Source organism: Leuresthes tenuis, unplaced genomic scaffold (assembly GCF_036924035.1).
Source record: "Leuresthes tenuis unplaced genomic scaffold, fLeuTen1.0.hap1 SCAF_15, whole genome shotgun sequence".
Taxonomy (NCBI): Eukaryota; Metazoa; Chordata; class Actinopteri; order Atheriniformes; family Atherinopsidae; genus Leuresthes; species Leuresthes tenuis.
In genome coordinates this window covers 21,091,717-21,111,685 of record NW_027325369.1, presented here as the reverse complement: position 1 = coordinate 21,111,685, position 19,969 = coordinate 21,091,717, and the positions used below count along the sequence as shown (strand labels likewise).

Below are 19,969 nucleotides of genomic sequence, written 5' to 3'. Positions count from 1 at the left end.
CCACTTTCCACCACACTGTGTCACCCCTGTCATGCTGCTGTACTCATCTCCAACATTAAAAAGAACAGTCCAAAGTCTGTGTATTTGTTTCATAGATATTTTATTCCAAAATAACATAACTGAAAGCTGTTTGTACTGAATATATGCAAAATTGCATGTTCATTTTAACAGGGTTGCACTGACATGACAGAGAGGAATTGTTTTTCTTAGCTTGCAAGAAAATCCAAAAGCCTCTCTTGATTGCTATAAGGGCATTACTTGTTAAAGGTCTCTCATGCCACCGTGTGGACAGAGTATCTCTGAACCCTCTTTGATTTGGCTCATGAATGGCTTTGCTAAATCTAAGTCTGTGTTCTTTATTCCTCTTTGCATTTCTCATTTTAATGCATAAGATATCAGAGGATTTGTGAGTATGACTAACTGCATGATGTGTCCCTTGACAGTGTATTTCATGTTAAGTTGTATTGGATGGACAGTAACTCGTAAAAAAATTGTGCCACTTGGAACCATTTTGGAACTAATTGGAACTAATTTCATTTTTTTGGAAACATACAAGATGACAATAGATTACATTTTAACTTGATATACTGTTTATAGTGAGAATGGAGTGGTGCTGATATCAACTGGGGATATATTCTGACTGTGGAAGAGATACTTTGAGGATTCTCTCAACTTGACGACAATGCCTTCCATGGGGGAAGAGGAAGCAAATGAGTTTGGGTGTGGGAGGGTCGTAGGGGTGGACCCACTTATCAATGGGGATAAAGTTGCTGAGGTAGTTAAACAACTCCCAAAAAGGCAAGACCCTGGGGGTGGATGAAATCCATGCTGAGTTTCCTCATGCCCTGGATGTAGTTGGCTTGTCCTGATTGACATGCCTGTGCAACATATATGGAGGTCAGACAAAGTGCGTCTGGACTGGCAGACCAGAGTGTGTTTTACCTGCAGGGGGATCACACTCCTTAGCTTCCCTGGGTATTCAGGAGCAATACAGTTTTCTCCCTGGCTGAAGAACATTGTACCAACTGTTTACCCTTGCAAGGATATTGGAGGGTGTGTGGGAGTTTTTTCCAACCAGTCTTTGAATGTTTTGTGGGCTTGGTGAAGGCCAATGATCATGTCCCTTATAGTGTCCATTTGGATATGTTAACAGGTATCAGGCCCCTTGTTATGGGCCATTTAGTCTCTGTACAACCAGAGTGGGAGCTTGGTTTGCATTATAGAAGTAAGTCAGACTTATTTCCGGTTCATGTTGGACATCACCTAAGCAGTACTTTGTCCAGGTTCTGAAGACTGAAACCGAGAATACAAGTGGCTGAAATTAGCTTCCCCCAAAGGTTTGTTTGGGCTCACCCTGTGCACACTCTCACTCTCTCAGCTTTCCTGGGAAAGCCTTGGTGTCACTCTTGGGGATGTCTACTTTAACCCAATGATCCGGTCCTGGATGAACAGCAGAAAACATATGTATGTATGTAAGGAAGGATGGACAAATGAATGGATGGAAAGACGCGCAAGATAAAATTAGCAACATTTTTACATTCAACAGTTTTATAAATCTGAACCCTCTGAAGCAGGTCAACGAGAGAATGGGGAAGCTAAACCTGCACTCACGCTAAGGCCCTGTGCGTTCAGACCAGGCATTTGTTTTTCAATAGACTTTCAATGAACTCTCTAATGTACAACAGTCCTCCTCTCAGGTACCATTTATCTTAGACATCTCATAACAGCTCTAGTATCTATGAGTCAGTATTATTCAGGTCAGATGCACGAACTCCCTCCTCAGTTTACTGAATCATCACTTCAAGCAGTTCTTTTAGACAATGAAGCAGTGGGCCAAAATCTAAGAATCCCATGAAAGTAATCATAAAAGTGTATAAAGCCTGTCAAATCTTGAGGGATGCAATTTCATTCATTTTGATAATACAATGAATTTTACTATGTTTATGGTATAAATAGAAAAGTAGGCCTCAAAAGGCATTCTCAGATATGTTCCTCTTGTGTCCACTATATTCAGTGTTAACTAGAAACTGCTTGGAGACAAAGAAACAATCTTATAAACACAAATAAGCATTAGAATGCATTCGCAAGACAAAGTGTTAATGCAAGCCAGAAAGCAACCTCTTAACATTTCAGTGATTCGGTATCTTGTTCTCCACACAATGCACACAAGTCTTAGGCCAAGGATTTATTACCAACACAACCAAGGACAAAGGACGTGGGCACTTAAGTGAAGTTACAAATGAAACCCAAAATAAATCCATATTCATCCTTGACATTTCAGATGTTGGAGGTGGACAGATGGAAACTCCTTAACAACTATCAAATATCAATAAATTGATTCATAGCTTACTCCGTCCAGTCTCTTCTAGATTTGAAATAGATAGACTGAAACTAGGGAAAAACACAAGCCAACCCCAAAATGATGAGTTGAATCAATTTTTTTCTTTTCTTTATCTATTTATTTTTTTTTAGATCATTTCTAGTGTGCATGTTGTAAAGATAGAAATAGAAAGTAATTCAGAGCAAACTTGCATTTTATCTACAAAGGTAGAAATTACATTAAATCGGGATGTACTATGATCAAATTATACATTTTTTATCTATTTAAATAGAAGCAAAATATCAAATATTTTGCATCGTTCATTTACTACTTTTAAAAAAAGTGCCATGGTTGTAAGAACAACTTCTACTCTGGAGACAGGAGTTTGAGTCCCATATAACTGGTTCCTGTTCAAACTGGTTTAGTTTGCTTCTCAGTAGTTGTGTGTTAACAGTTTTCATAACACAATATTTATGCTGTGAACTAACTAAGAGCAGGCACAATAACGTGAGAATTCCACCGGGCGAGAGGCTGGTTCTACCAATTTTAAATAACTGGTCAGTGGAATTTTCAAGTTACCAGTTGGGAAATTAAACTGGAATGCCTCTGGAAGTAGAATTTCACACTTGGAAAATTGTAGGAACCACACTAGCCTTAACCTCAGAATCCAAAATGGCCGTTTCACATATAAAATCTGCTGATCTATGATCAAGTTTTTATGTTTTCATCTGACTAAATCAGTCGCTCTGACGGTACTGTTCAATCTATATCTCTGTGAACACATTGCTACTAACGTTAAGGGTTGCTATTAGCTTGAACTGTGACTAGTAGCTAGTCAGGTCAGTGGACACAACATTAATCAAACTATAATGGTTTTCCTAATTGCAACTGGAACACATTTAACTCAGTTTTGATTTCAGTCGCAATTCATTCTCATGGTCAAGTAGAACACCTGAATTTATTTGTCCCCATGTACTGGAACAAGTTTGTTTCCCATTTCCATTGGGAAGTATGGCTTACCTCTTACAGTCAGTACCTTTACCTGACAGTGAAAAAAAGTACAAATAATCTGACCAGAACCAGACTTTTACATTACTCGTAAACATGTTAGTTGGACTGAACTTGTACCAAGTCAAGCTTCTCAACACCAGACCCACATGATGTGGTTGGAAGTCAAACTACTCTTACATGTACACAATAACCAGGCTCAAACTGGCTCTGTGCATATGGTTCCTGTTCAGTTCACAAAAGAAGAAGCCAGTAACAAAAAAGAATCACAGGGGACAGAGTGCATCCGTTAGCATAAACAGTATGGTGTAGCTGTATATCAATATAGTAGAATTCTCAATAAAGCTGCTCAGTCAGGTGGCTAAATATATCAGAAATTGTGACTGAAAAACTCAGATAAAACCCTGATTTTATCAGCACACTGACAAATTAACTATTAGAGTCATTTCAAGACAACATCTTTGGGTATGCTATTTAATTAAATAGCATACCCAAAGATTTCTTATTTATGCATTATGCTTATTTATGTATCCAGTTTAAAACAGGTCAGTTAACAGGCCATGATGATACAACATTTGCATGCTTTTAATTCATTTTTCAAATGTAAACAAAGCTTTAATTAGCATATCACTCAATTCAAATCCATTGATTGAATTTCACAAATAATTTAAAAAAAATGCAGTATAGAAAGATTATCTTACCATCCATTCTCCATCCCCACTTTATTCTTTTCTGGAGCTGCTGGAGCCAGCTGCCACAGTGCGAGAGGCTCTCATGAACTGGCACACCAAGGACATGTTGCCAGTTCATCACAGAGTCAAACAGCCATGCACGTTTTTAGAGTGAGGATGGAAGCTGGAGAGACAAGATGCAAACTTCAATCAGAAATGCCCCAGTCGAGCTCAAGTCTTGTTATGATGTAAAAGCAATGACCACCACATTAAATTCGGACTATGAGTTCAGCAATTCAAATGAAAACATCTGAATTTTTGTACTTTTGAATAGTCAAGCCAGTTAAGAACATAAAAAAAAATGTTTTTCTTGGATCTACTACTGTTAACAAGAGAAAAATATTGAAGAATGACAAAAAAAAGCTCCTTGAAAACATGTAATTTTTTAAAGCTATTGGTAATTTTTTTTTTCTTATTTAACAATTTCAACTCACTTTAAAAACAGAAATAAAAAACATAATTGACAGTTTCAAATGGTCCCTCTGCAGTAGGCCAAATGCTGAGGAAAATCCCTGATTCATTTCCATCCGTCCCTTGTGACCTGACATATGGCAACAACTCTTAGTTACCAAGGAACAGAAATCTAGGGATTAAATGTGATATCCATATTCAGGATGGTGTAAGTATATTTTGAGTTTCCATGATTTGTTCTTGTCCTTTTGGGCTTTAAAGGGATTAAGAGGGGGAGCTAAGGAACCAGTGCATCACTGAGATAAGTGCATCAGTGAGATAATTGATAAGAGAGGCAGGTTTCACCTAATCCAGGAAGTGCTGGGAACACCGGTATAAATTTAGATGAATTGGAGCAGACCTCCGCAGTATAAAGCAGACTTGTTAGGAGGCATAATTAAAGGGAAACTTTCTCGTAACATGGTAATAACCTTGTTTTCATGATTTAATTCTACTTTACTTCTACAGGTTGTTGACTGACTACTTTCCTTTGTCTCCATATCATTAGGTTTCTGCTACCACCAGGATGGGCTCAGTGAAATCAGCTGTAGTGTCTCTTCTTCTGTTGTCCTTTCTTCTTTACGTAGCCGATTCATACCCCAACATTGACTCTTCAGACAGTAAGAAATGTCTATCAATTATGCAAATGCTACTGTGATGTTTTTACAGTTACTATTGAGACAGACTGTGTGCTGGGATTAAAAATAGATTTTACAGATGGCCTGAACCAAAAGAAAGTCGTGTACAAGCCAAAGATCTCCTGCAAAAGAAAAATAGCATCATCTTTTTGTATCTAGTTCTACTCAGAGAGATCAGAATTGAAATATGACGGTATCACATAGCTCCCATGGTTCACGAGTTTTGATTGTGCCTTTTACACCACCTCCTCTAGTGGGCTGTGAGGAATGCAAACTGAGAAAGAACAGTTTTTTTTCAAGGGACCTTCCAATTTACCAGTGTATGGGCTGCTGCTTCTCGAGAGCATACCCGACACCTCTCAGGACCATGAAGACGATGATGATCCCAAAGAACATCACTTCAGAGGCAACATGCTGTGTTGCAAAGCACAGCCATGAGGTACAGGTGATGGTAGGGTCTCCTAATGGTTTTTAATACCATGTTAAATGTGGCCGGCCTTATAGGTATCTTATATAATTTTAAATAATGCAAATACAATTTTTTCTGTCAGCAGTACAGAGATGCGACCCAAGTATTTTTATTAAAAGTACACTTTTAGGATCTAGCAATTGACATACTTCAAATGTGGTTGTACTCCACTTATCTAGAGGGTAACTTATCACATTACTTATTTATCTATGGTTACTTATCATCATTATCATTTACCTGACATAATTTATGCAACACTGCTACTTAAGGTTACTTTTCAGATAGAAAAAAAAAGAATTTCACTGAAAATTAATATCAAGCTTTGCTTCCTGTTACAAAACAAACAATGAGTTGAGTTTCATTGTTTCAGATTGAATAAGAAATTCATATTTCCCATGGAATACGCTACTTTATTTAATCTATTGACAAGCGAATCAAGTATTCTGTCAGTTATGTCAGTTTTAATGGACATCGGATATTGTTTGTAAGCATGAGTATTTGCCTTTAACCAAGGGTTAGTGGCAGCTAGGGTTATATAATTAGAGATTACCACCAGTTCAAATTACATCAGTGAATGTAAAGTCAAGGTAAATACTTTTGTCATTTTAATGATGAATGAGCCACTGTGAAAACCAACCACACAAGACATTCTGATAGAGGATAATGTTTACATGTAACACTACATAACCCGATTGTTACAGGTTTATGACAAAGACATCTAAAACAGTTTCAAATCCGCATTAAAATGACACATGTTCATTACAGCTGTTGTTTCAGTCTTGAACACTGTGGCGTGTAGCTGTGAAGTACATTTTTCCATATTTTCTTTTTTCATCAATGTGATCTTAACATGTTTAAATCTTTTTAGTAAAATGCTGTTTTTTTCTTTCTGGGATTCACCTTTTGAACGTGTCGTGTTGTCATAAATTTTAGTGGTTTTTACAGTTTGATATATATTAGTCAAAGAGCACTTTGACTTAGATTTATTTGTTGTACTTTATGTCTAAATATGAAATCAACAAAGGACAAAGACATGTTATTGGAACCTAAACTAAGTAACAGACATGGGTGCTTTTACTTCTGATACTTTGTTTACATTCAAAGGAGGCTTCTTGTGCATTTTTGCTGAAATCTGGTTTTGTGGTTAATTTCTAATTCAAAACCGGTTTCAATTTAGTTTGCACTCCGTTCATCTCTTGTTTCAGAGCATAGGTACATTTACTGTAAATCAGTGTGTTGTCCACTCTGTTAATAAATCCTTTTTCTTCCTACTCATCTGCTCCTCTTTCAGATAAGAATAAATGACATAACAATGAGAAACCACACAGACTGCCACTGCAGCACCTGCTATTATCATAAGATATGACAGATGGGGACTTCAGACCATTCTGCAGCTCTCAGCTTGGCAACACATTGTCTTTCATTCAATATACGGACGCTCTTCTATGTTTTAAAAATGTATATTCTTGGCATTGACAGATAGTATTTCTATTGTGATTCTGTACTGTGATATGTAATACGCTTACATTTTTGCATTGATAAATGTAATTGATTAACTATAGATTTGAAATCAATTAAAACATTGCAAAAATATTTTCATTTATTTCTTAATTAAGGGTGACACAAAAACCTTTCCATACAATGACTATCCCCTGTTAACATGCTCAAGTGTTTCTGAGCAAGTCACTCTGTATCAGGGTTATTGTGAGGCTGAACAAAAAGGAATCATAGGGATAAACCTGGGGTCACAAGAAAGATATGTTTTTAAGCATTAGAATCAAAGGGCTTGATTAAAATTTTGTAAGTGCCAGTTAGATTTGTTTTCACCTTGGAGTGTGTTTGGCTGACAGAGGATGGTCCCTGCTTGGAGGTCATAGCTTACCTGCAATATCTTGTAAATCCCACAGTGTTCAGAGAAACCCTGACCAATCAGTCAAAGATTAGCTGGTGTTCAAATAAAAGACGAGCAGCCTGTGTGCAGAGTGTGATTATGTATTGGTCATTTATGATCTGTTGACATCAGGGGGATGTATGCGGAGCACACATTGTGCTCTCCCTTCCCCCCTGCGTGCGCGTGCGTGTGCTAGTCTGGCAGCGTAACATCTGTGCGTACGCGGTCGTGATTGTTGTGAAGATGGCGGAGGGAGAGACAGAGAAGGAATATGATACACGGAAAGCTATCGAAGAGCTCCGAGAGCGGTTCCAGGGTTTGACCACGGCTTTGAAAGAGAGTTCGCAGTCTTCGTTGGAAGCCTCCTTGCATTTCTGCCAGGAGTTTTGCCAGGTTAGCCCGTTATCCCACTGCTCATCCCGGGCAGCCTGCAGCCCCTCTGGTTTCCTGGCCGAGGATGCGCGTCTACGTTTGCTACAACAATGTAGCTAAGGCGCTAGCAGCCTAGCTAGCTGCCTGGTATTCGAGACGTGGAAAAAAACTCCTCGGGAGTTTTCAGCCATTCTCTCAATGATGTTTGCCTTCGGCACGTAGTTATTGGCAAAGTCTGACTATTCGCACGGCTTGAAGTCGTCGTAGTATCCGCCAACTGTGCAAGTATTACTCGTATTTTCCAGGCCAGATAGCTAATAGCAGATGAATGCTGCTAGCTGGTATGCAGGGTCCCCCTGTCCTGTGCAGTGGTCATGCTGTGCAAAAAAATGGATAGCTGCGTTAGCGAGATTTTCCTCGGCGAATGCATGGATGTGCACTGAAATATACACCAGTAGTAACTGTTTAAAATGTCACACGGACGTTATAACGGTACATCTCCAAGCTTGATGAAATTTTAACATGATGTAAAATCTCTACTTTTGTGAAGGTGTTTCATTGAACGGAAAGAGCAGTGATTTTTTTTTTCCTCCTTTTCTTTCTTCAGGGTGCTAGCCCGGGCCTTTTTCACTAATTAACCCTGCTAATCACGTCGTCGTTCACGTTAATAAACGCATTGTAGACAACACCAGCGAAATGTGTGGAAGTGATGGCAGAGTAAAACCAAGCGATCTGCCGGCATCTGGCTGAGACTGTGATTTGAAGGGGAAAGTGTGTCAGTGGTCATTGACTCCATTACATCCTTCTCTTTAATTAGCCCAGGCTACGTCTCCATTTATCTGCGATGCATCCTAGGTTGTTGCTGAGAGGATTTAATTAAACTTTAAAGTTATTTGTGAGGACAAAGGGGTGAGGGGTGGGGGGTGGAGGGGGGGGGATACCGTGCTTTGCGCCTATGCATTTAAGTCATTTGTTTAAAATGAGCACAACCCATCATAGGACTGCCCTTATATACCACCGAGCCATCAAGTTAAATCTTAGAACTTTTTTTCTTGAACACTTGATCCTTTGCCGTTGTCATCAAAGCATTTAGTTTTTTCAAAAGCTAAATTTCAATAAAGTGACCACACCATGGATATTTAGTTTAGATGTAATTACACCAGTAGGACCGCTTTGACACTGTGCAATAAAAGGAACATCTAATAGTATAACACAGTGGTAAGCAAACAAAGAAGAGTTGTAACTTGCAGTTTTTTTTTAGATCAGGTGCTGAAAACATTTTCTTCCCAAATACACATTGCAGTCTCTCAGAATCAGTTGGATCATCCTAACTTTGAATAACTTTGTTATTTTAGTAATTTACAATAACATAAAACCATCAAATGCAAAAATGTGACATTTGAGAGGCTCAAAACCAAGAACGCGTAAACCGTTCCACCTTTCTGTTGATTTATTACACAAGTTATTAACTGTTAAAACAAAATTATTGAAGATGAATCAACAAATAGTTGAGTTTTTTTAGCAGTTTTTTTTAAAGACCTTTATTTTTATTTTGCATAGCCATGTTAAAAGCACCTTTTTTGTTCCCGGATGGGCAGATTTGGTATTTGTTTCAGCTCAAACATTTTCTTCCTCTGCAGCATCATAAGTCGCGGGCTTCATTTAATCCCGGTATTGGGTGTGTGATTTATTTAATTTTTTTTCTTTAGGTCCTTGTGGAACATGCTGGCCGTTGGAAAACTGACGAGGATCCACTGCCTTTGCTGGAGGTTTACACTGTGGCCATCCTCAGCTTCGCTAAAGCCGCCTCCTGTCTCTCCTCCGAATGTGAAAATGTGCCACTCCTACTTGAAAAGTTAGCATTGTGAGTAAAAACTGGCACGTGTGTCTGTGGGACAAAAAAAAAAAGATCAAATCCCGTTCTGTTTTCTTAACTTTCATGGGCTCATTTTTATTGATTTATTTTTTTACTCTGACCTTTAACGGGCAATATTTAATGATGACATAGATTTGAGGGTGCAGTTGTTTTGTAGGCAAGGCAATGAGATTTTGGTTATATGCAGATGCATGGTGTTTGATAAAAATAAAATAAAATAAAAAACAAAAACAAATAAAATGTAGCCATGGAAAAGTTGTTTACATATCGTGCCAAAAGTCTATGAGAGCCACTCAGTTATTTGCACGTTGTGCTCTTACAGGACAGCATCATTCAGGTTGTAATGCACAATAAAACTGTGATTAGGTCTGAGATGGTGATTACTGAAATCAGCAACATGATTTAGCTTTCAGTCATAAATACAGACTTAGTTAGTTCTGGACAGAAGACTGTTTTTAACTGAGACCATTAGAAATAAAAAGAGAGGGAGAGAAAAAGATCACTCACACGTCCAAAGATGGATGTGTTTAATTTTTTATAGCTTCTGGCACATAGTTTCCTTTTCTCTGTGCATCTTCCGTTATTTTTCCTACAATGCTACACTGACTTTACAGCAGGACGCTCTGTGAATACTTATTCTTGTATGGTTGGTCGTATTTGGTAAAATGTAGGCGCATCCTTGACCTAAATTTGGCTTTAACAAATGACTGTGTTGGATTCACAGGAGCTGTGCGGAGCTGCTGCTCTCACTGCCCCAGCATGTCCCTGGTGCCTTATGGGAGGAGTTTCAGTCCTCCATGAAGGTCAGTATCCCTCGGGCTATTAGATTTTTACTGAGGCTTATCTTTTCAACAATAAGCAATGAAAAGTTGTTAGAAAGCATTTGGTTTAGCTCTGCGTTTAAGTAGCAAATCACGTGGGTTGAATGTTGGTTCCATTGCTAAAAACAAGTACTTCGGACTCGTGACTGTGTCACTTTTTCAGCTTATGCTCCCCCAAACTTTTAGCAATTTTGGTTTTTACATATTTATTGGTTTTCTGCTACAGTTGGCACACAGCCTTTTGCAAGAAAGTGGGAGCACACAGCTCCGACTGCTCTCGGTTCTGGCACAGCAGGATGGCGTCTGGGCCAACACAACATTAAGCAGCATCCTGTCCAATCAAATTCCTCAAACTGAACAAGGTTAGTGTTCACTTTTTAACATCTGTATAAGTTTGGAGATGCACCACCTTTGGTTTTAGCACTGTGATTTTATAAAGTAACTGTTGCAGTTTCTCACCTTTTCTTCCTCCTTTTGTTCTTTAGTCCATGAGTATCTTGAATCGGAGGGTCCTACACTTGTCAACATGCGAATAAAGCACCTTATCAAAGTGGACAGTGTTGATAAAGCTGCTGTCCTAGCAAAGATGTGCTCAGAATATCCAGGATATGAAGGAAAAGGGAATTTCAAACAGACCTACTTGCTTTGCATCTGCATGACAAAAAGTCAGGAGCAGCTGATGGAAGAGGTAAGAAACGAGTCCAAGTATACACAGTAGTCATTCACCGAGGTCAGGAAATATTACAGCAAAGAAGACCGCTTCTTCACTTTGCAGAATCTCTTATAGATCACTGTTTTTCACTCCTTACATGCGTGTTGATTCGGTTGTATGACTACCGAACCTGTCAGCGACTCTGACCCTCCGCCGCCGTCCCTGTTTCTTACAAACAGAATTGCAATGAGCATTGAAGATGCCTTTCCACATTTATAGTTTCAATTTTGGGAATGGAGCGCCAGGCGCTTTTATATTGTTTGTGCTGGTTGCAGACCTCCATATTTTTCTTATGGGCTGTGCAGAGTGTGCCTGAGAAGGTTTGTCTCTATGGAGATGGCCAAACCCAGGACATGCTCTGTGTTTTGAAGCAGACTTACATGATAAAGGCTTTGGATGTGTGCAAATATAGCAATTACACAGGGTGTAACAAGGGTATAACTCATTAATTGAACTATGCTCTGTAATACGCAAACAGGAATATGGATAACTGATTAGAAACACACACAAACACTCTAATAAGTACATGAATACATAGCCAATGAAAGGTGTCACAACAAGTGTTTTTATCGAACGCTAGAACTAAAATGAATTGTTGTGTTAGTCCGACCAAAGCCACACATTTAAAATAAATGTAAATAGGTTGGTCCAACCAAAAATGTACGAACTCAAGCTTCTCAAAACCGGACTAGCACATCCAGATACTGCTGCTGGGGATCAAATCAACTTGTGATTGAAACTATAACTGTAGCTCAACTCAACTGGACATGTAACCAGAATGAGTACCTTTTTTTTTTTTTTTTTCTCTCATAGATTACATCCATAGACTGTAAAGATGCTCTTGAAATGATCTGCAACTTGGAGTCGGAAGGAGACGAGAAAGGAGCTCTCTGTGTTTGTTCTGCCTTTCTCAAGCGGCAGCTTCTCCAGGGAGATGTCTATTGTGCCTGGTAAGTGTTGCAGATGAAGACTTAAAAAAGACAATTAGAATTGCGTTTACTGGTGCACTGCCACTGGATCATTTCAAATTTATTGTTGTAAAGTACCGCAGATACGTTCTGCACATTGCTTAAAAACTCATATCTTTTGAGTACAAATAGGCCAAATGTGAGCGGACAAACGGTAATATATAAATGACCTATATTCTGGGATCCACGATTGCGTCGTGTGAGACGCTGTCTTTTTTTTAACGATACAATAAGATTTGACATACTCTGCGTTTATGTGCTCTTTAATGCCAGAATGTTGAACAGTTGCGTTTGCCAACTTTTCCAGGGAACTCACTTTGTTCTGGAGTAAACTGCTCATGCGGTTGGAGTCGTCGGCGGAATCATTTCTCAGCCACAGTAAAGAGATGGCTCTCCTCTGCAGAAGTGTGTGTCACATTCTGTTTCTCATCAAAGTAATCCAAAATGAGGTAAGAAAAACAATCTGTTGTGTAATACACAACTGAGTTATTCCTCCTCACACTAGCGGTGGCTTTTAGGATGCTGTATCTGGTGACATAGCCGCAGCCCAATTAGACCTAATTACAAATGTATTTAGAGGGTGACTCAGGGGATCAGAATAAAATTCTTGGCATTTACTGCATCTTGTATACATATATATTTTTTTATTTCCTTAGGTTGGAGAGGTGGGACTTCCAGTGTGTGTAGAAATGTGCATTCAAGCTCTGAAAATGACCTCCACTGACCATAAAGACAGCAAGTCTACCATCTGCAAGACTATTTCCTGCCTCTTACCAACTGATCTAGAGGTTAAGCGAGCATGCCAGCTGACAGAGTTTCTCCTGCAGCCTACCGTTGACTCGTATTATGCTGTGGAGTCACTATACAACGAACCAGACCAAAAGCCTGAGGAGGACGGCAGTCTGCCTGTACCCAATTCTTTACGCTGCGAGTTACTGCTGGCCTTGAAGACACAGTGGCCTTTTGATCCAGAGTTCTGGGACTGGAAAACTCTGAAACGCAACTGCTTAGCTTTGATGGGCGAGGAGGCAGCTATTGTCTCATCGATTGATACACTCAATGACACAGATGAACAAGAAGTGGAAAGTGCACTTGGCAAACTCCCTGAATACAGAGATCTGGAGGATTTCCTGTTAACCACTACAAATGAACTCAATGAAATTACAGATGAAAAAGAAAAGAACAGAGAGGCTAAGAAACTTCGGGAGCAGGGTTTCGTGTCTGCTCGGTTCCGAAATTGGCGAGCCTACATGCAGTATTGTGTTTTGTGTGACAAGGAGTTCTTGGGTCACAGAATTGTTCGCCACGCTCAGAAACATTTCAAAGATGGAGTGTATCTTTGTCCAATTTGTGCGGACAGTTTTGAAACTCGAGAAGTTCTAGAACCTCATGTAGCATCACATGTAAAGCAGTCCTGCAAGGAAAGACTTGCTGCGATGAAAGCGGCAAGAAAAGTAACCAAACCGCTTCAGTCCCCTAAAAGTCCGTCAAAGATTTCAAAGGTTGCCGCCAAGACGAGCATGAGTCCTGTTAAAGTGGATTCCCAAATCGGAGACCAAATGGCAACACCTGTTAGGATGGACCAAACTACATCCGACACGCAGATTAGTCAAGACTGTTTCTGTCCTGTGAAAAACTGTTCGAAGGCATTCAAGTTTTTCCGTAATCTCATGGCTCACGTCAGATCTCACAAGGACGATGAGGAGGCCATGAGGTTTTTAGAAATACAAAAACAGAAAGTGGTGTGCCAGTACTGCAGAAGGCAGTTTGTTAATGTCAGACATCTTAATGATCATTTACAGATGCACTGTGGCAGCAAACCCTATATCTGCATACAGCTGGATTGCAAGGCTAACTTTAATTCCAATTCTGAGCTACTCATGCATAGAAAAACACACCCAGAATTTAAGGCCCAGTGCATGTTCCCAAACTGTGGCCAAGTTTTCAGTGAGGCTTATCTGTTGTATGATCATGAAGCGCAGCATTACCTTACCTACACCTGCCAAACAGACAATTGTGGCAAGATATTCTATTCACAGTCTGAATTTTTGTCTCACCAAGAGCACCATAATGCAAATAATGCAGTAAACAGTTTTAACATTGTGAATCAACTTCCCACTGTCGCTGCAAAAGTAGGAGCGCCACCTGAAAGCACCCCAAGCAAAGAGGAGACAGCCTCCACATTTTTTAGCCCGGAAAGAAGTGATGCAGCTGCTTATGTGAAGGAAGCATCAAAGGCAAATGCATCACCGTGCAGATCACCAGAGGTTGCTGAAGAGTGCGTTCCCATGAAAGTGAAACACTCTATTGAAAACATGCTGAATTCAATGGCAGGTACTGGAATAAAAGAACCAGAGAAATGTTACACTCCGCTGACAAACCCCACTCCAGCACCTGCCGATCCAAATATACCCCCAGAAGCACCACATGTGCACCATGATGTGACAGGGCAAGGTGATATTCCTCCATTGTATCCTGTTCCCAGTGTTACCAATCCTGTGGCAAGTCAACAAGAAAACCTGCACAATGATGTACAAAGCAGTGACTTTCAGAAGGCGATGCCACGGATCATTTCTCCGAGTCAAATCAAGACAGAGATTCCTTGTTCGCTGCAGGAATATCCCTCCAGCACACCTGCCGTTCCTACAGGAAGTGAAGAGAACCTGCACTGTTGTCCATCTAATGACTGTTCAAGGGCATACAGCACAAACAAAAGTCTGTCGAGGCATGTAAAGAAGCAGCATCCTGAAATATTTGAAGACTGGAAATTGGCAAAGAAATACAACAAAGTGGCCAAAATTACAGCGAAAAAGGGGAACAGGCCGCCAAATCAGCCAGGGATACTATGCAACAAACAAGGGATGCAGCAAATGGATTATCCAGGGGGATGCTCAACCTCACCATCCCAGTGCTATCCTGGATCAATGGAGCCTGTGCCTATCACTCCTATGGTCAATCCCACATTGTACCCATCCTGGGGGGGCCCTAACAATCCTAGCGTAATGATGCAGTCAGACATGTCCCAGTCCTGGTCTCCATCTCCTATGAATAACTGCTATCCTGACACCTTTAACATGAATGAGTACCCCTCCCGCAGCTATCCTCACTGGCAAACAGACCCTTATCAAGCTCACCCTTCTGATAGAGATCCTTCAATGGCAGCTGTACATGGCCCCGCTATGCCACATGCTCCTTCAGATTCAAGTCTGATGTCTCAGTATGTGTCCAGCTCTCTAATGCTTGACAATGGAGGACACATGCATAATGGAGGACATCAGTATGGACTTGTGCATCAGGATAGCGCTGGTGAAAATGTGGACGTGAGGAAAAGCAGTGCAAGTATGACAGGACACTTGGATAATGGAAACAGTATCTCAACAATTGACAGCCTACCTGATGGAAGTTACCACACTCCATATCCTCCAAGTGAAAACTCCTGTCTTACTCAGTGCTCATCAGTGGATATGCCCATAAAATGTCTAAGCCCAGAGGCTCAAGTTCCGTTAAAAGCTACAAATGAAATAGTTAAAACAGAGAACATGCCAGCTCCTGGTTATGAACAGATGGACAACTCTGTGGATGGCATGCTCAGTCCACACAGTGCCGTTCCCACCGATTTCCCTTATGAAGAGGACTGTACTAGTGCTGACTGTGAAACTAACCCCACAGACGAAAAGGGCAGTGACCCTGACACACAGAAAGGAAAGCGCAGCAGATTGAGCAAGCGCACCAAATGGCCGGCAATCATCAAAGATGGCAAAGTCATCTGCCGGAGGTGTTTCAGAGAGTTCACAAGCACCAAATCTCTTGGTGGTCATCTATCTAAACGCTCACAGTGCAGACCGCTAGACGAAATTGACCTTACAGCAGACCTGCCTACGTCATTTCTGGATTTCCTCAATGATCCTCATGTCCCTGATACTAACGGCGCAATGTTCAACATGCCAAATGGAGATTTCTCACAGGAGTCTTGTAGCCTGACCACTTTGACCTCACCTATGGTGTTGAAACAGGAGCCCCAGAATACAAATATAATGGACCATTCAAAGTCCTTCTCAGTTTCCTCTGAAAACCAGCCAGAGAAAGCAGCCGAGCTGGCTAATCCACCCCTCACCGGACCTTATCAGGAGGATCATCTGATGGAAATGTCACATGCCTTTCAAAGGCTGGACTTGATTGAAGCTGCACAAGAGAAGATGCGAAGGTCTATGTCCTTAGAGCAAAATATCAGTCATTGTGAGACAACCTCTGACCTGGAAAAAGCTAAAATACAGAGTAAAAGTGACGACAAGCCCCCTGAAAAGGTGCCTAAGCCTTTTAAATGTGACCAGGACGACTGCGAGTTCTCATTCATGACAAAGGAGGCGCTATTCAAACACTTGAGTAAAATGCATGATTATTCTAATGAGATGATCGAAGAGCTCAAAAGAACCCCATCCAAACTGTCTCCTTATCCGTGTCAGATTTGTCCTAAAACATTCACAAGAACGACAGGTTTGAGAATCCACTATGAAAAAGTCCACCGATTGTCAAAAGCAGAAATGCAAAAGTTGAAAATTAGTGCTCGAAATAGGCGTGCATTCAGACTTAACAAAGTCGTCACAGTTAACAGCCGTACAAGCTCCGAACCCAATACAAGTCGCACAGCACGATCTGAAACTGTTTTACTTGCCATCAAACAAGAGCCACTTGACATTGCAATCGCACCGCAAACGAACAATGTGAAGAATCCAGAAGCGGCTGAAATCATTTCTGTGGATGCAGCAAAAGCAGACTCGACTCCCGAGGTGTTAACTGTAACACGACTGCCATCGCCTCAAAACTATTTGACTGAAAAGCCGCTCGGGGAGGTGGCACCAGCGGCCCCCGTAAAGACTCCGGAGCAGCCTAAAGCGCCCGTCGCAAACAGGAGCCCCGACGTGAAAGTGAAATCCGTTGTGAAAGAAAAGCCGAGTCCTGTTGACAAAGCGATGGTGCAGCAAGAACAACTGGATGTGTTTGAGAGTAACGCAAAGGAAGTAAAGTCCTCCCCTGCATCTGCTTCCTCCTCCCCAGAGAAACCCAGCAGCTCGAAAAGCACACCAACAAAGGAGGAGAAGAAAGACAAATTCCAGAAAAGGTTGAGCCTGAAGTTGTGCGACGCAGACAACGCTTACAGTCCGTATCGACCGTATCGCTGTGTTCACGAAGGGTGCTCTGCAGCGTTCACCATCCAGCACAACTTGATCCTCCATTACAGGGCCATGCATCAGGCATCGCTGCCTCCCAGCAAAGTGGAAACCGACGCTGAAAAGACGACTGAAGACGATGGACAGGAAAGCATTGAGAGCATAGGAAAAGATAACGAAGTCAGATGTCAAGTGAAAAACTGTTCCAGGGTGTTCATGGGGATCACAAGGTTAGTACAACATTACCTTTTACTTCACAAGTTTACTCGTGATAAAGCCACCTCCATGATGGCCAGCATGAGCATAGGGAGTTTTAACTGTGACCGGCCAGAGTGTGCTCTCCCCTTTGACTCTGTGGACAAGTACATTGAGCACATTAAGAATTACCATAAGGAAATCGCCATCTCCGAGAGCGGCTCGGTTGATCCAACCTTCAAGTGCGAGTATGAGGCATGCGACCGTGTGTACACTACAAAATCAAACCTCCTCCGCCACCTGATCAAAAAGCATAACTATATTTATGATCCCAAAGCAAGTGACGGAAGAAGGACTAAATCAATTGGTCTCTTCCCAGGGGTTAACAACGGGAAGGAGAATGTAGAAAACAAATTTAAAATGAAAAAGAAGAACACTAAAAAGAAAGAGGGCAAGTCCATTGAACACTGGACTAGTTTTGGCAAGCCGACACTAAAAACTCACGAAGAGGCATCGGCCATGTGCACCAAGAAGTCTGCTCTGCAGTACCCGTGTATGATCATAGGCTGCGATGCAGTGGAGCGGGCAGAAAGAAGTATATTTAAGCATTACACCACTCATGGCCTCACAGAAAGATGCATCGAAGATCAGAGGAGTCAATTCATTTTCTGCAAAAAATACTCTCGCTCCAGATTCAAGGATGCAGACAAATCGGAGGGCGCGTCAAGTTCTGAGGAGGAGATGGAGCCAGATGAAGGCGAAAAGCCTAGCGACCAGAAAACAGAGGCAGAGACTGTGGCGGATAAGATGAGCCAAGAGGACGGCAAGCTGTCCAATGACGATAGTGCAGAATCTCAAGCTTCCAATGGGACAGAAGGGGGATCGAAGAGAGGGCGTCCCAGAAAACCTGCACATCCCACACCAGCTTGTCCAGAGAGGATACAGACCCTCAGAAACCGCTCGACTGTTAACAGTTCAAGAGAGAACTCAAATCCTGGTACCCCTACAGCCCAAGAGCAACGTGACGACGGGGTTATGTCAGGGTCTTTCAAGCCTTTAGGACTTGAGGACTCCTTCCTTAAGTTCTTGGAAACCTCAGAGTCGACGAACTCTTCTAAACGTAAATTAACTGAAAAATCTTGTGCTGAAGTGCCGTCCAAAAGACAACAAACTCACAAACAGAAATCTGCAGTGAAAACTAAAACGACCGAAGAAATTAGAGGCTGTGAGAATCTTATAGACTTCAGAAACCCCCTGAATCTCAAATCTGTCAGTAACGTTAAGATTGTCATGGATAAAACATTTTCAGACGGTGCAGATCTTTTGCTAAAGCAGCTCCAAGACATGAGGCCCATAGTTCTAATAAAAAGGTGGCTTTATAGCGGATCATAGCCCGACACTTTGTTTCCAACTCAATCTTACTCAGGATTTGAGAAGTTATGCTGCAGAATGGTTTGTTTCTTAATGCTTCAGATTTCCAACTGTTAACAGTCGTGGTCACAGTTAACAATGAAAAGGCCTATTTTGTACTTAATGAAAAAAAATTGTCTCGGATGATTTTAAGTATGTATGTTAGTTATAATAACCAGGTAATCTATAGGGCATAGATTTTAGAAACATGTTTGTATTTATGCTTAGTACTGAAGATGTTCTTTTTTTTGTTTGTTTTTTTTGCTAAATGGAGACTTTTAAAGAAAACTGTTTTTATATATCCCTATGGGATTTCAAGTTCTGTTTGTATTTATTTCATTCTTTTCAACACTAGTAGACCTATCTGTAATATTTACATGTCTTCCACAAAGTGTTCAATAAAATGTTACTGGTTCTTTTTGTAAAATACTGACTGCAGATCTTGTATTTTCTTGCCTTGTATAGTCTGCATTTGATTCTCAGTGCATTGAAGTAATTATCCAGGTTTGTGCACGTTCCAACTGTGACTCAATACAAATGATAAGATTTTGACATATTTTTAGGGGAAAGTAATTTCTCCAACCCACATAAAATGGCCAGCTTCTTTGTCTCTTGAATATCTTTGACAAGGGACACATTTAGACAAAGTTTTAATAACAAATTTTGAAAAAAAAAAAAAAGTTTTTAATTAAATTATTTTTACATGGCCGTTATTGTTGTTTTTACAGGTTCAAAATAATTGTACCAAGGTACCCTCTATCTGAAAAAAAATATATATTGAAATATATTGTTAAAAGCTAGACAATTGTAGTTTGTATTACATTAATATTCACGTGATGAATATGAAGTATGAAAGCTTGTATGTACATGTACTAGTTTAACTGATTCAAAGCATTTAAATCAGTTTTAAAGATGGAGGGGGTACGTTCAAGATCAGTAT

General features: G+C 40.6%; 2 protein-coding genes across 3 annotated transcripts; both read left to right on the top strand.

Moving 5' to 3' along the window:
* The first annotated feature begins 4,824 nt into the window (after positions 1 to 4,824).
* Positions 4,825 to 7,161, top strand: cga (glycoprotein hormones, alpha polypeptide). The gene is made up of 4 exons (XM_072364833.1): positions 4,825 to 4,932; positions 5,018 to 5,129; positions 5,402 to 5,586; positions 6,908 to 7,161. The coding sequence occupies exons 1-4, from the start codon at positions 4,855 to 4,857 to the stop codon at positions 6,980 to 6,982; spliced, it is 450 nt and encodes a 149-aa protein (XP_072220934.1). The 5' UTR covers positions 4,825 to 4,854; the 3' UTR covers positions 6,983 to 7,161.
* Positions 7,162 to 7,708: 547 nt separating this feature from the next.
* znf292a (zinc finger protein 292a) lies at positions 7,709 to 19,424 on the top strand. 2 transcript variants are annotated; one of them, XM_072364832.1, is made up of 9 exons: positions 7,709 to 7,900; positions 9,589 to 9,743; positions 10,480 to 10,558; positions 10,803 to 10,938; positions 11,062 to 11,264; positions 12,102 to 12,238; positions 12,564 to 12,705; positions 12,913 to 17,654; positions 18,312 to 19,424. In XM_072364832.1, the coding sequence occupies exons 1-9, from the start codon at positions 7,751 to 7,753 to the stop codon at positions 19,009 to 19,011; spliced, it is 6,444 nt and encodes a 2,147-aa protein (XP_072220933.1). In that variant the 5' UTR covers positions 7,709 to 7,750; the 3' UTR covers positions 19,012 to 19,424. The 2 variants fall into 2 exon arrangements, with proteins under 2 accessions (XP_072220933.1, XP_072220932.1); XM_072364831.1 differs by having other exon boundaries at positions 7,710 to 7,900; positions 12,913 to 19,422.
* Positions 19,425 to 19,969: the final 545 nt, after the last annotated feature.

Bases quoted from the DNA above. Each gene is read 5' to 3' on its own strand.
- cga (XM_072364833.1), top strand. From the start codon at position 4,855: ATGAATTGGAGCAGACCTCCGCAGTATAAAGCAGACTTGTTAGGAGGC. The intron at 4,933-5,017 runs GTAATAACCTTG...CCATATCATTAG, and splicing joins GGAAACTTTCTCGTAACATG to GTTTCTGCTACCACCAGGAT. The intron at 5,130-5,401 runs GTAAGAAATGTC...CACCTCCTCTAG, and splicing joins CAACATTGACTCTTCAGACA to TGGGCTGTGAGGAATGCAAA.
- znf292a (XM_072364831.1), top strand. From the start codon at position 7,751: ATGGCGGAGGGAGAGACAGAGAAGGAATATGATACACGGAAAGCTATC. The intron at 11,265-12,101 runs GTAAGAAACGAG...TTTCTCTCATAG, and splicing joins AGGAGCAGCTGATGGAAGAG to ATTACATCCATAGACTGTAA. The intron at 12,239-12,563 runs GTAAGTGTTGCA...CAACTTTTCCAG, and splicing joins GGAGATGTCTATTGTGCCTG to GGAACTCACTTTGTTCTGGA.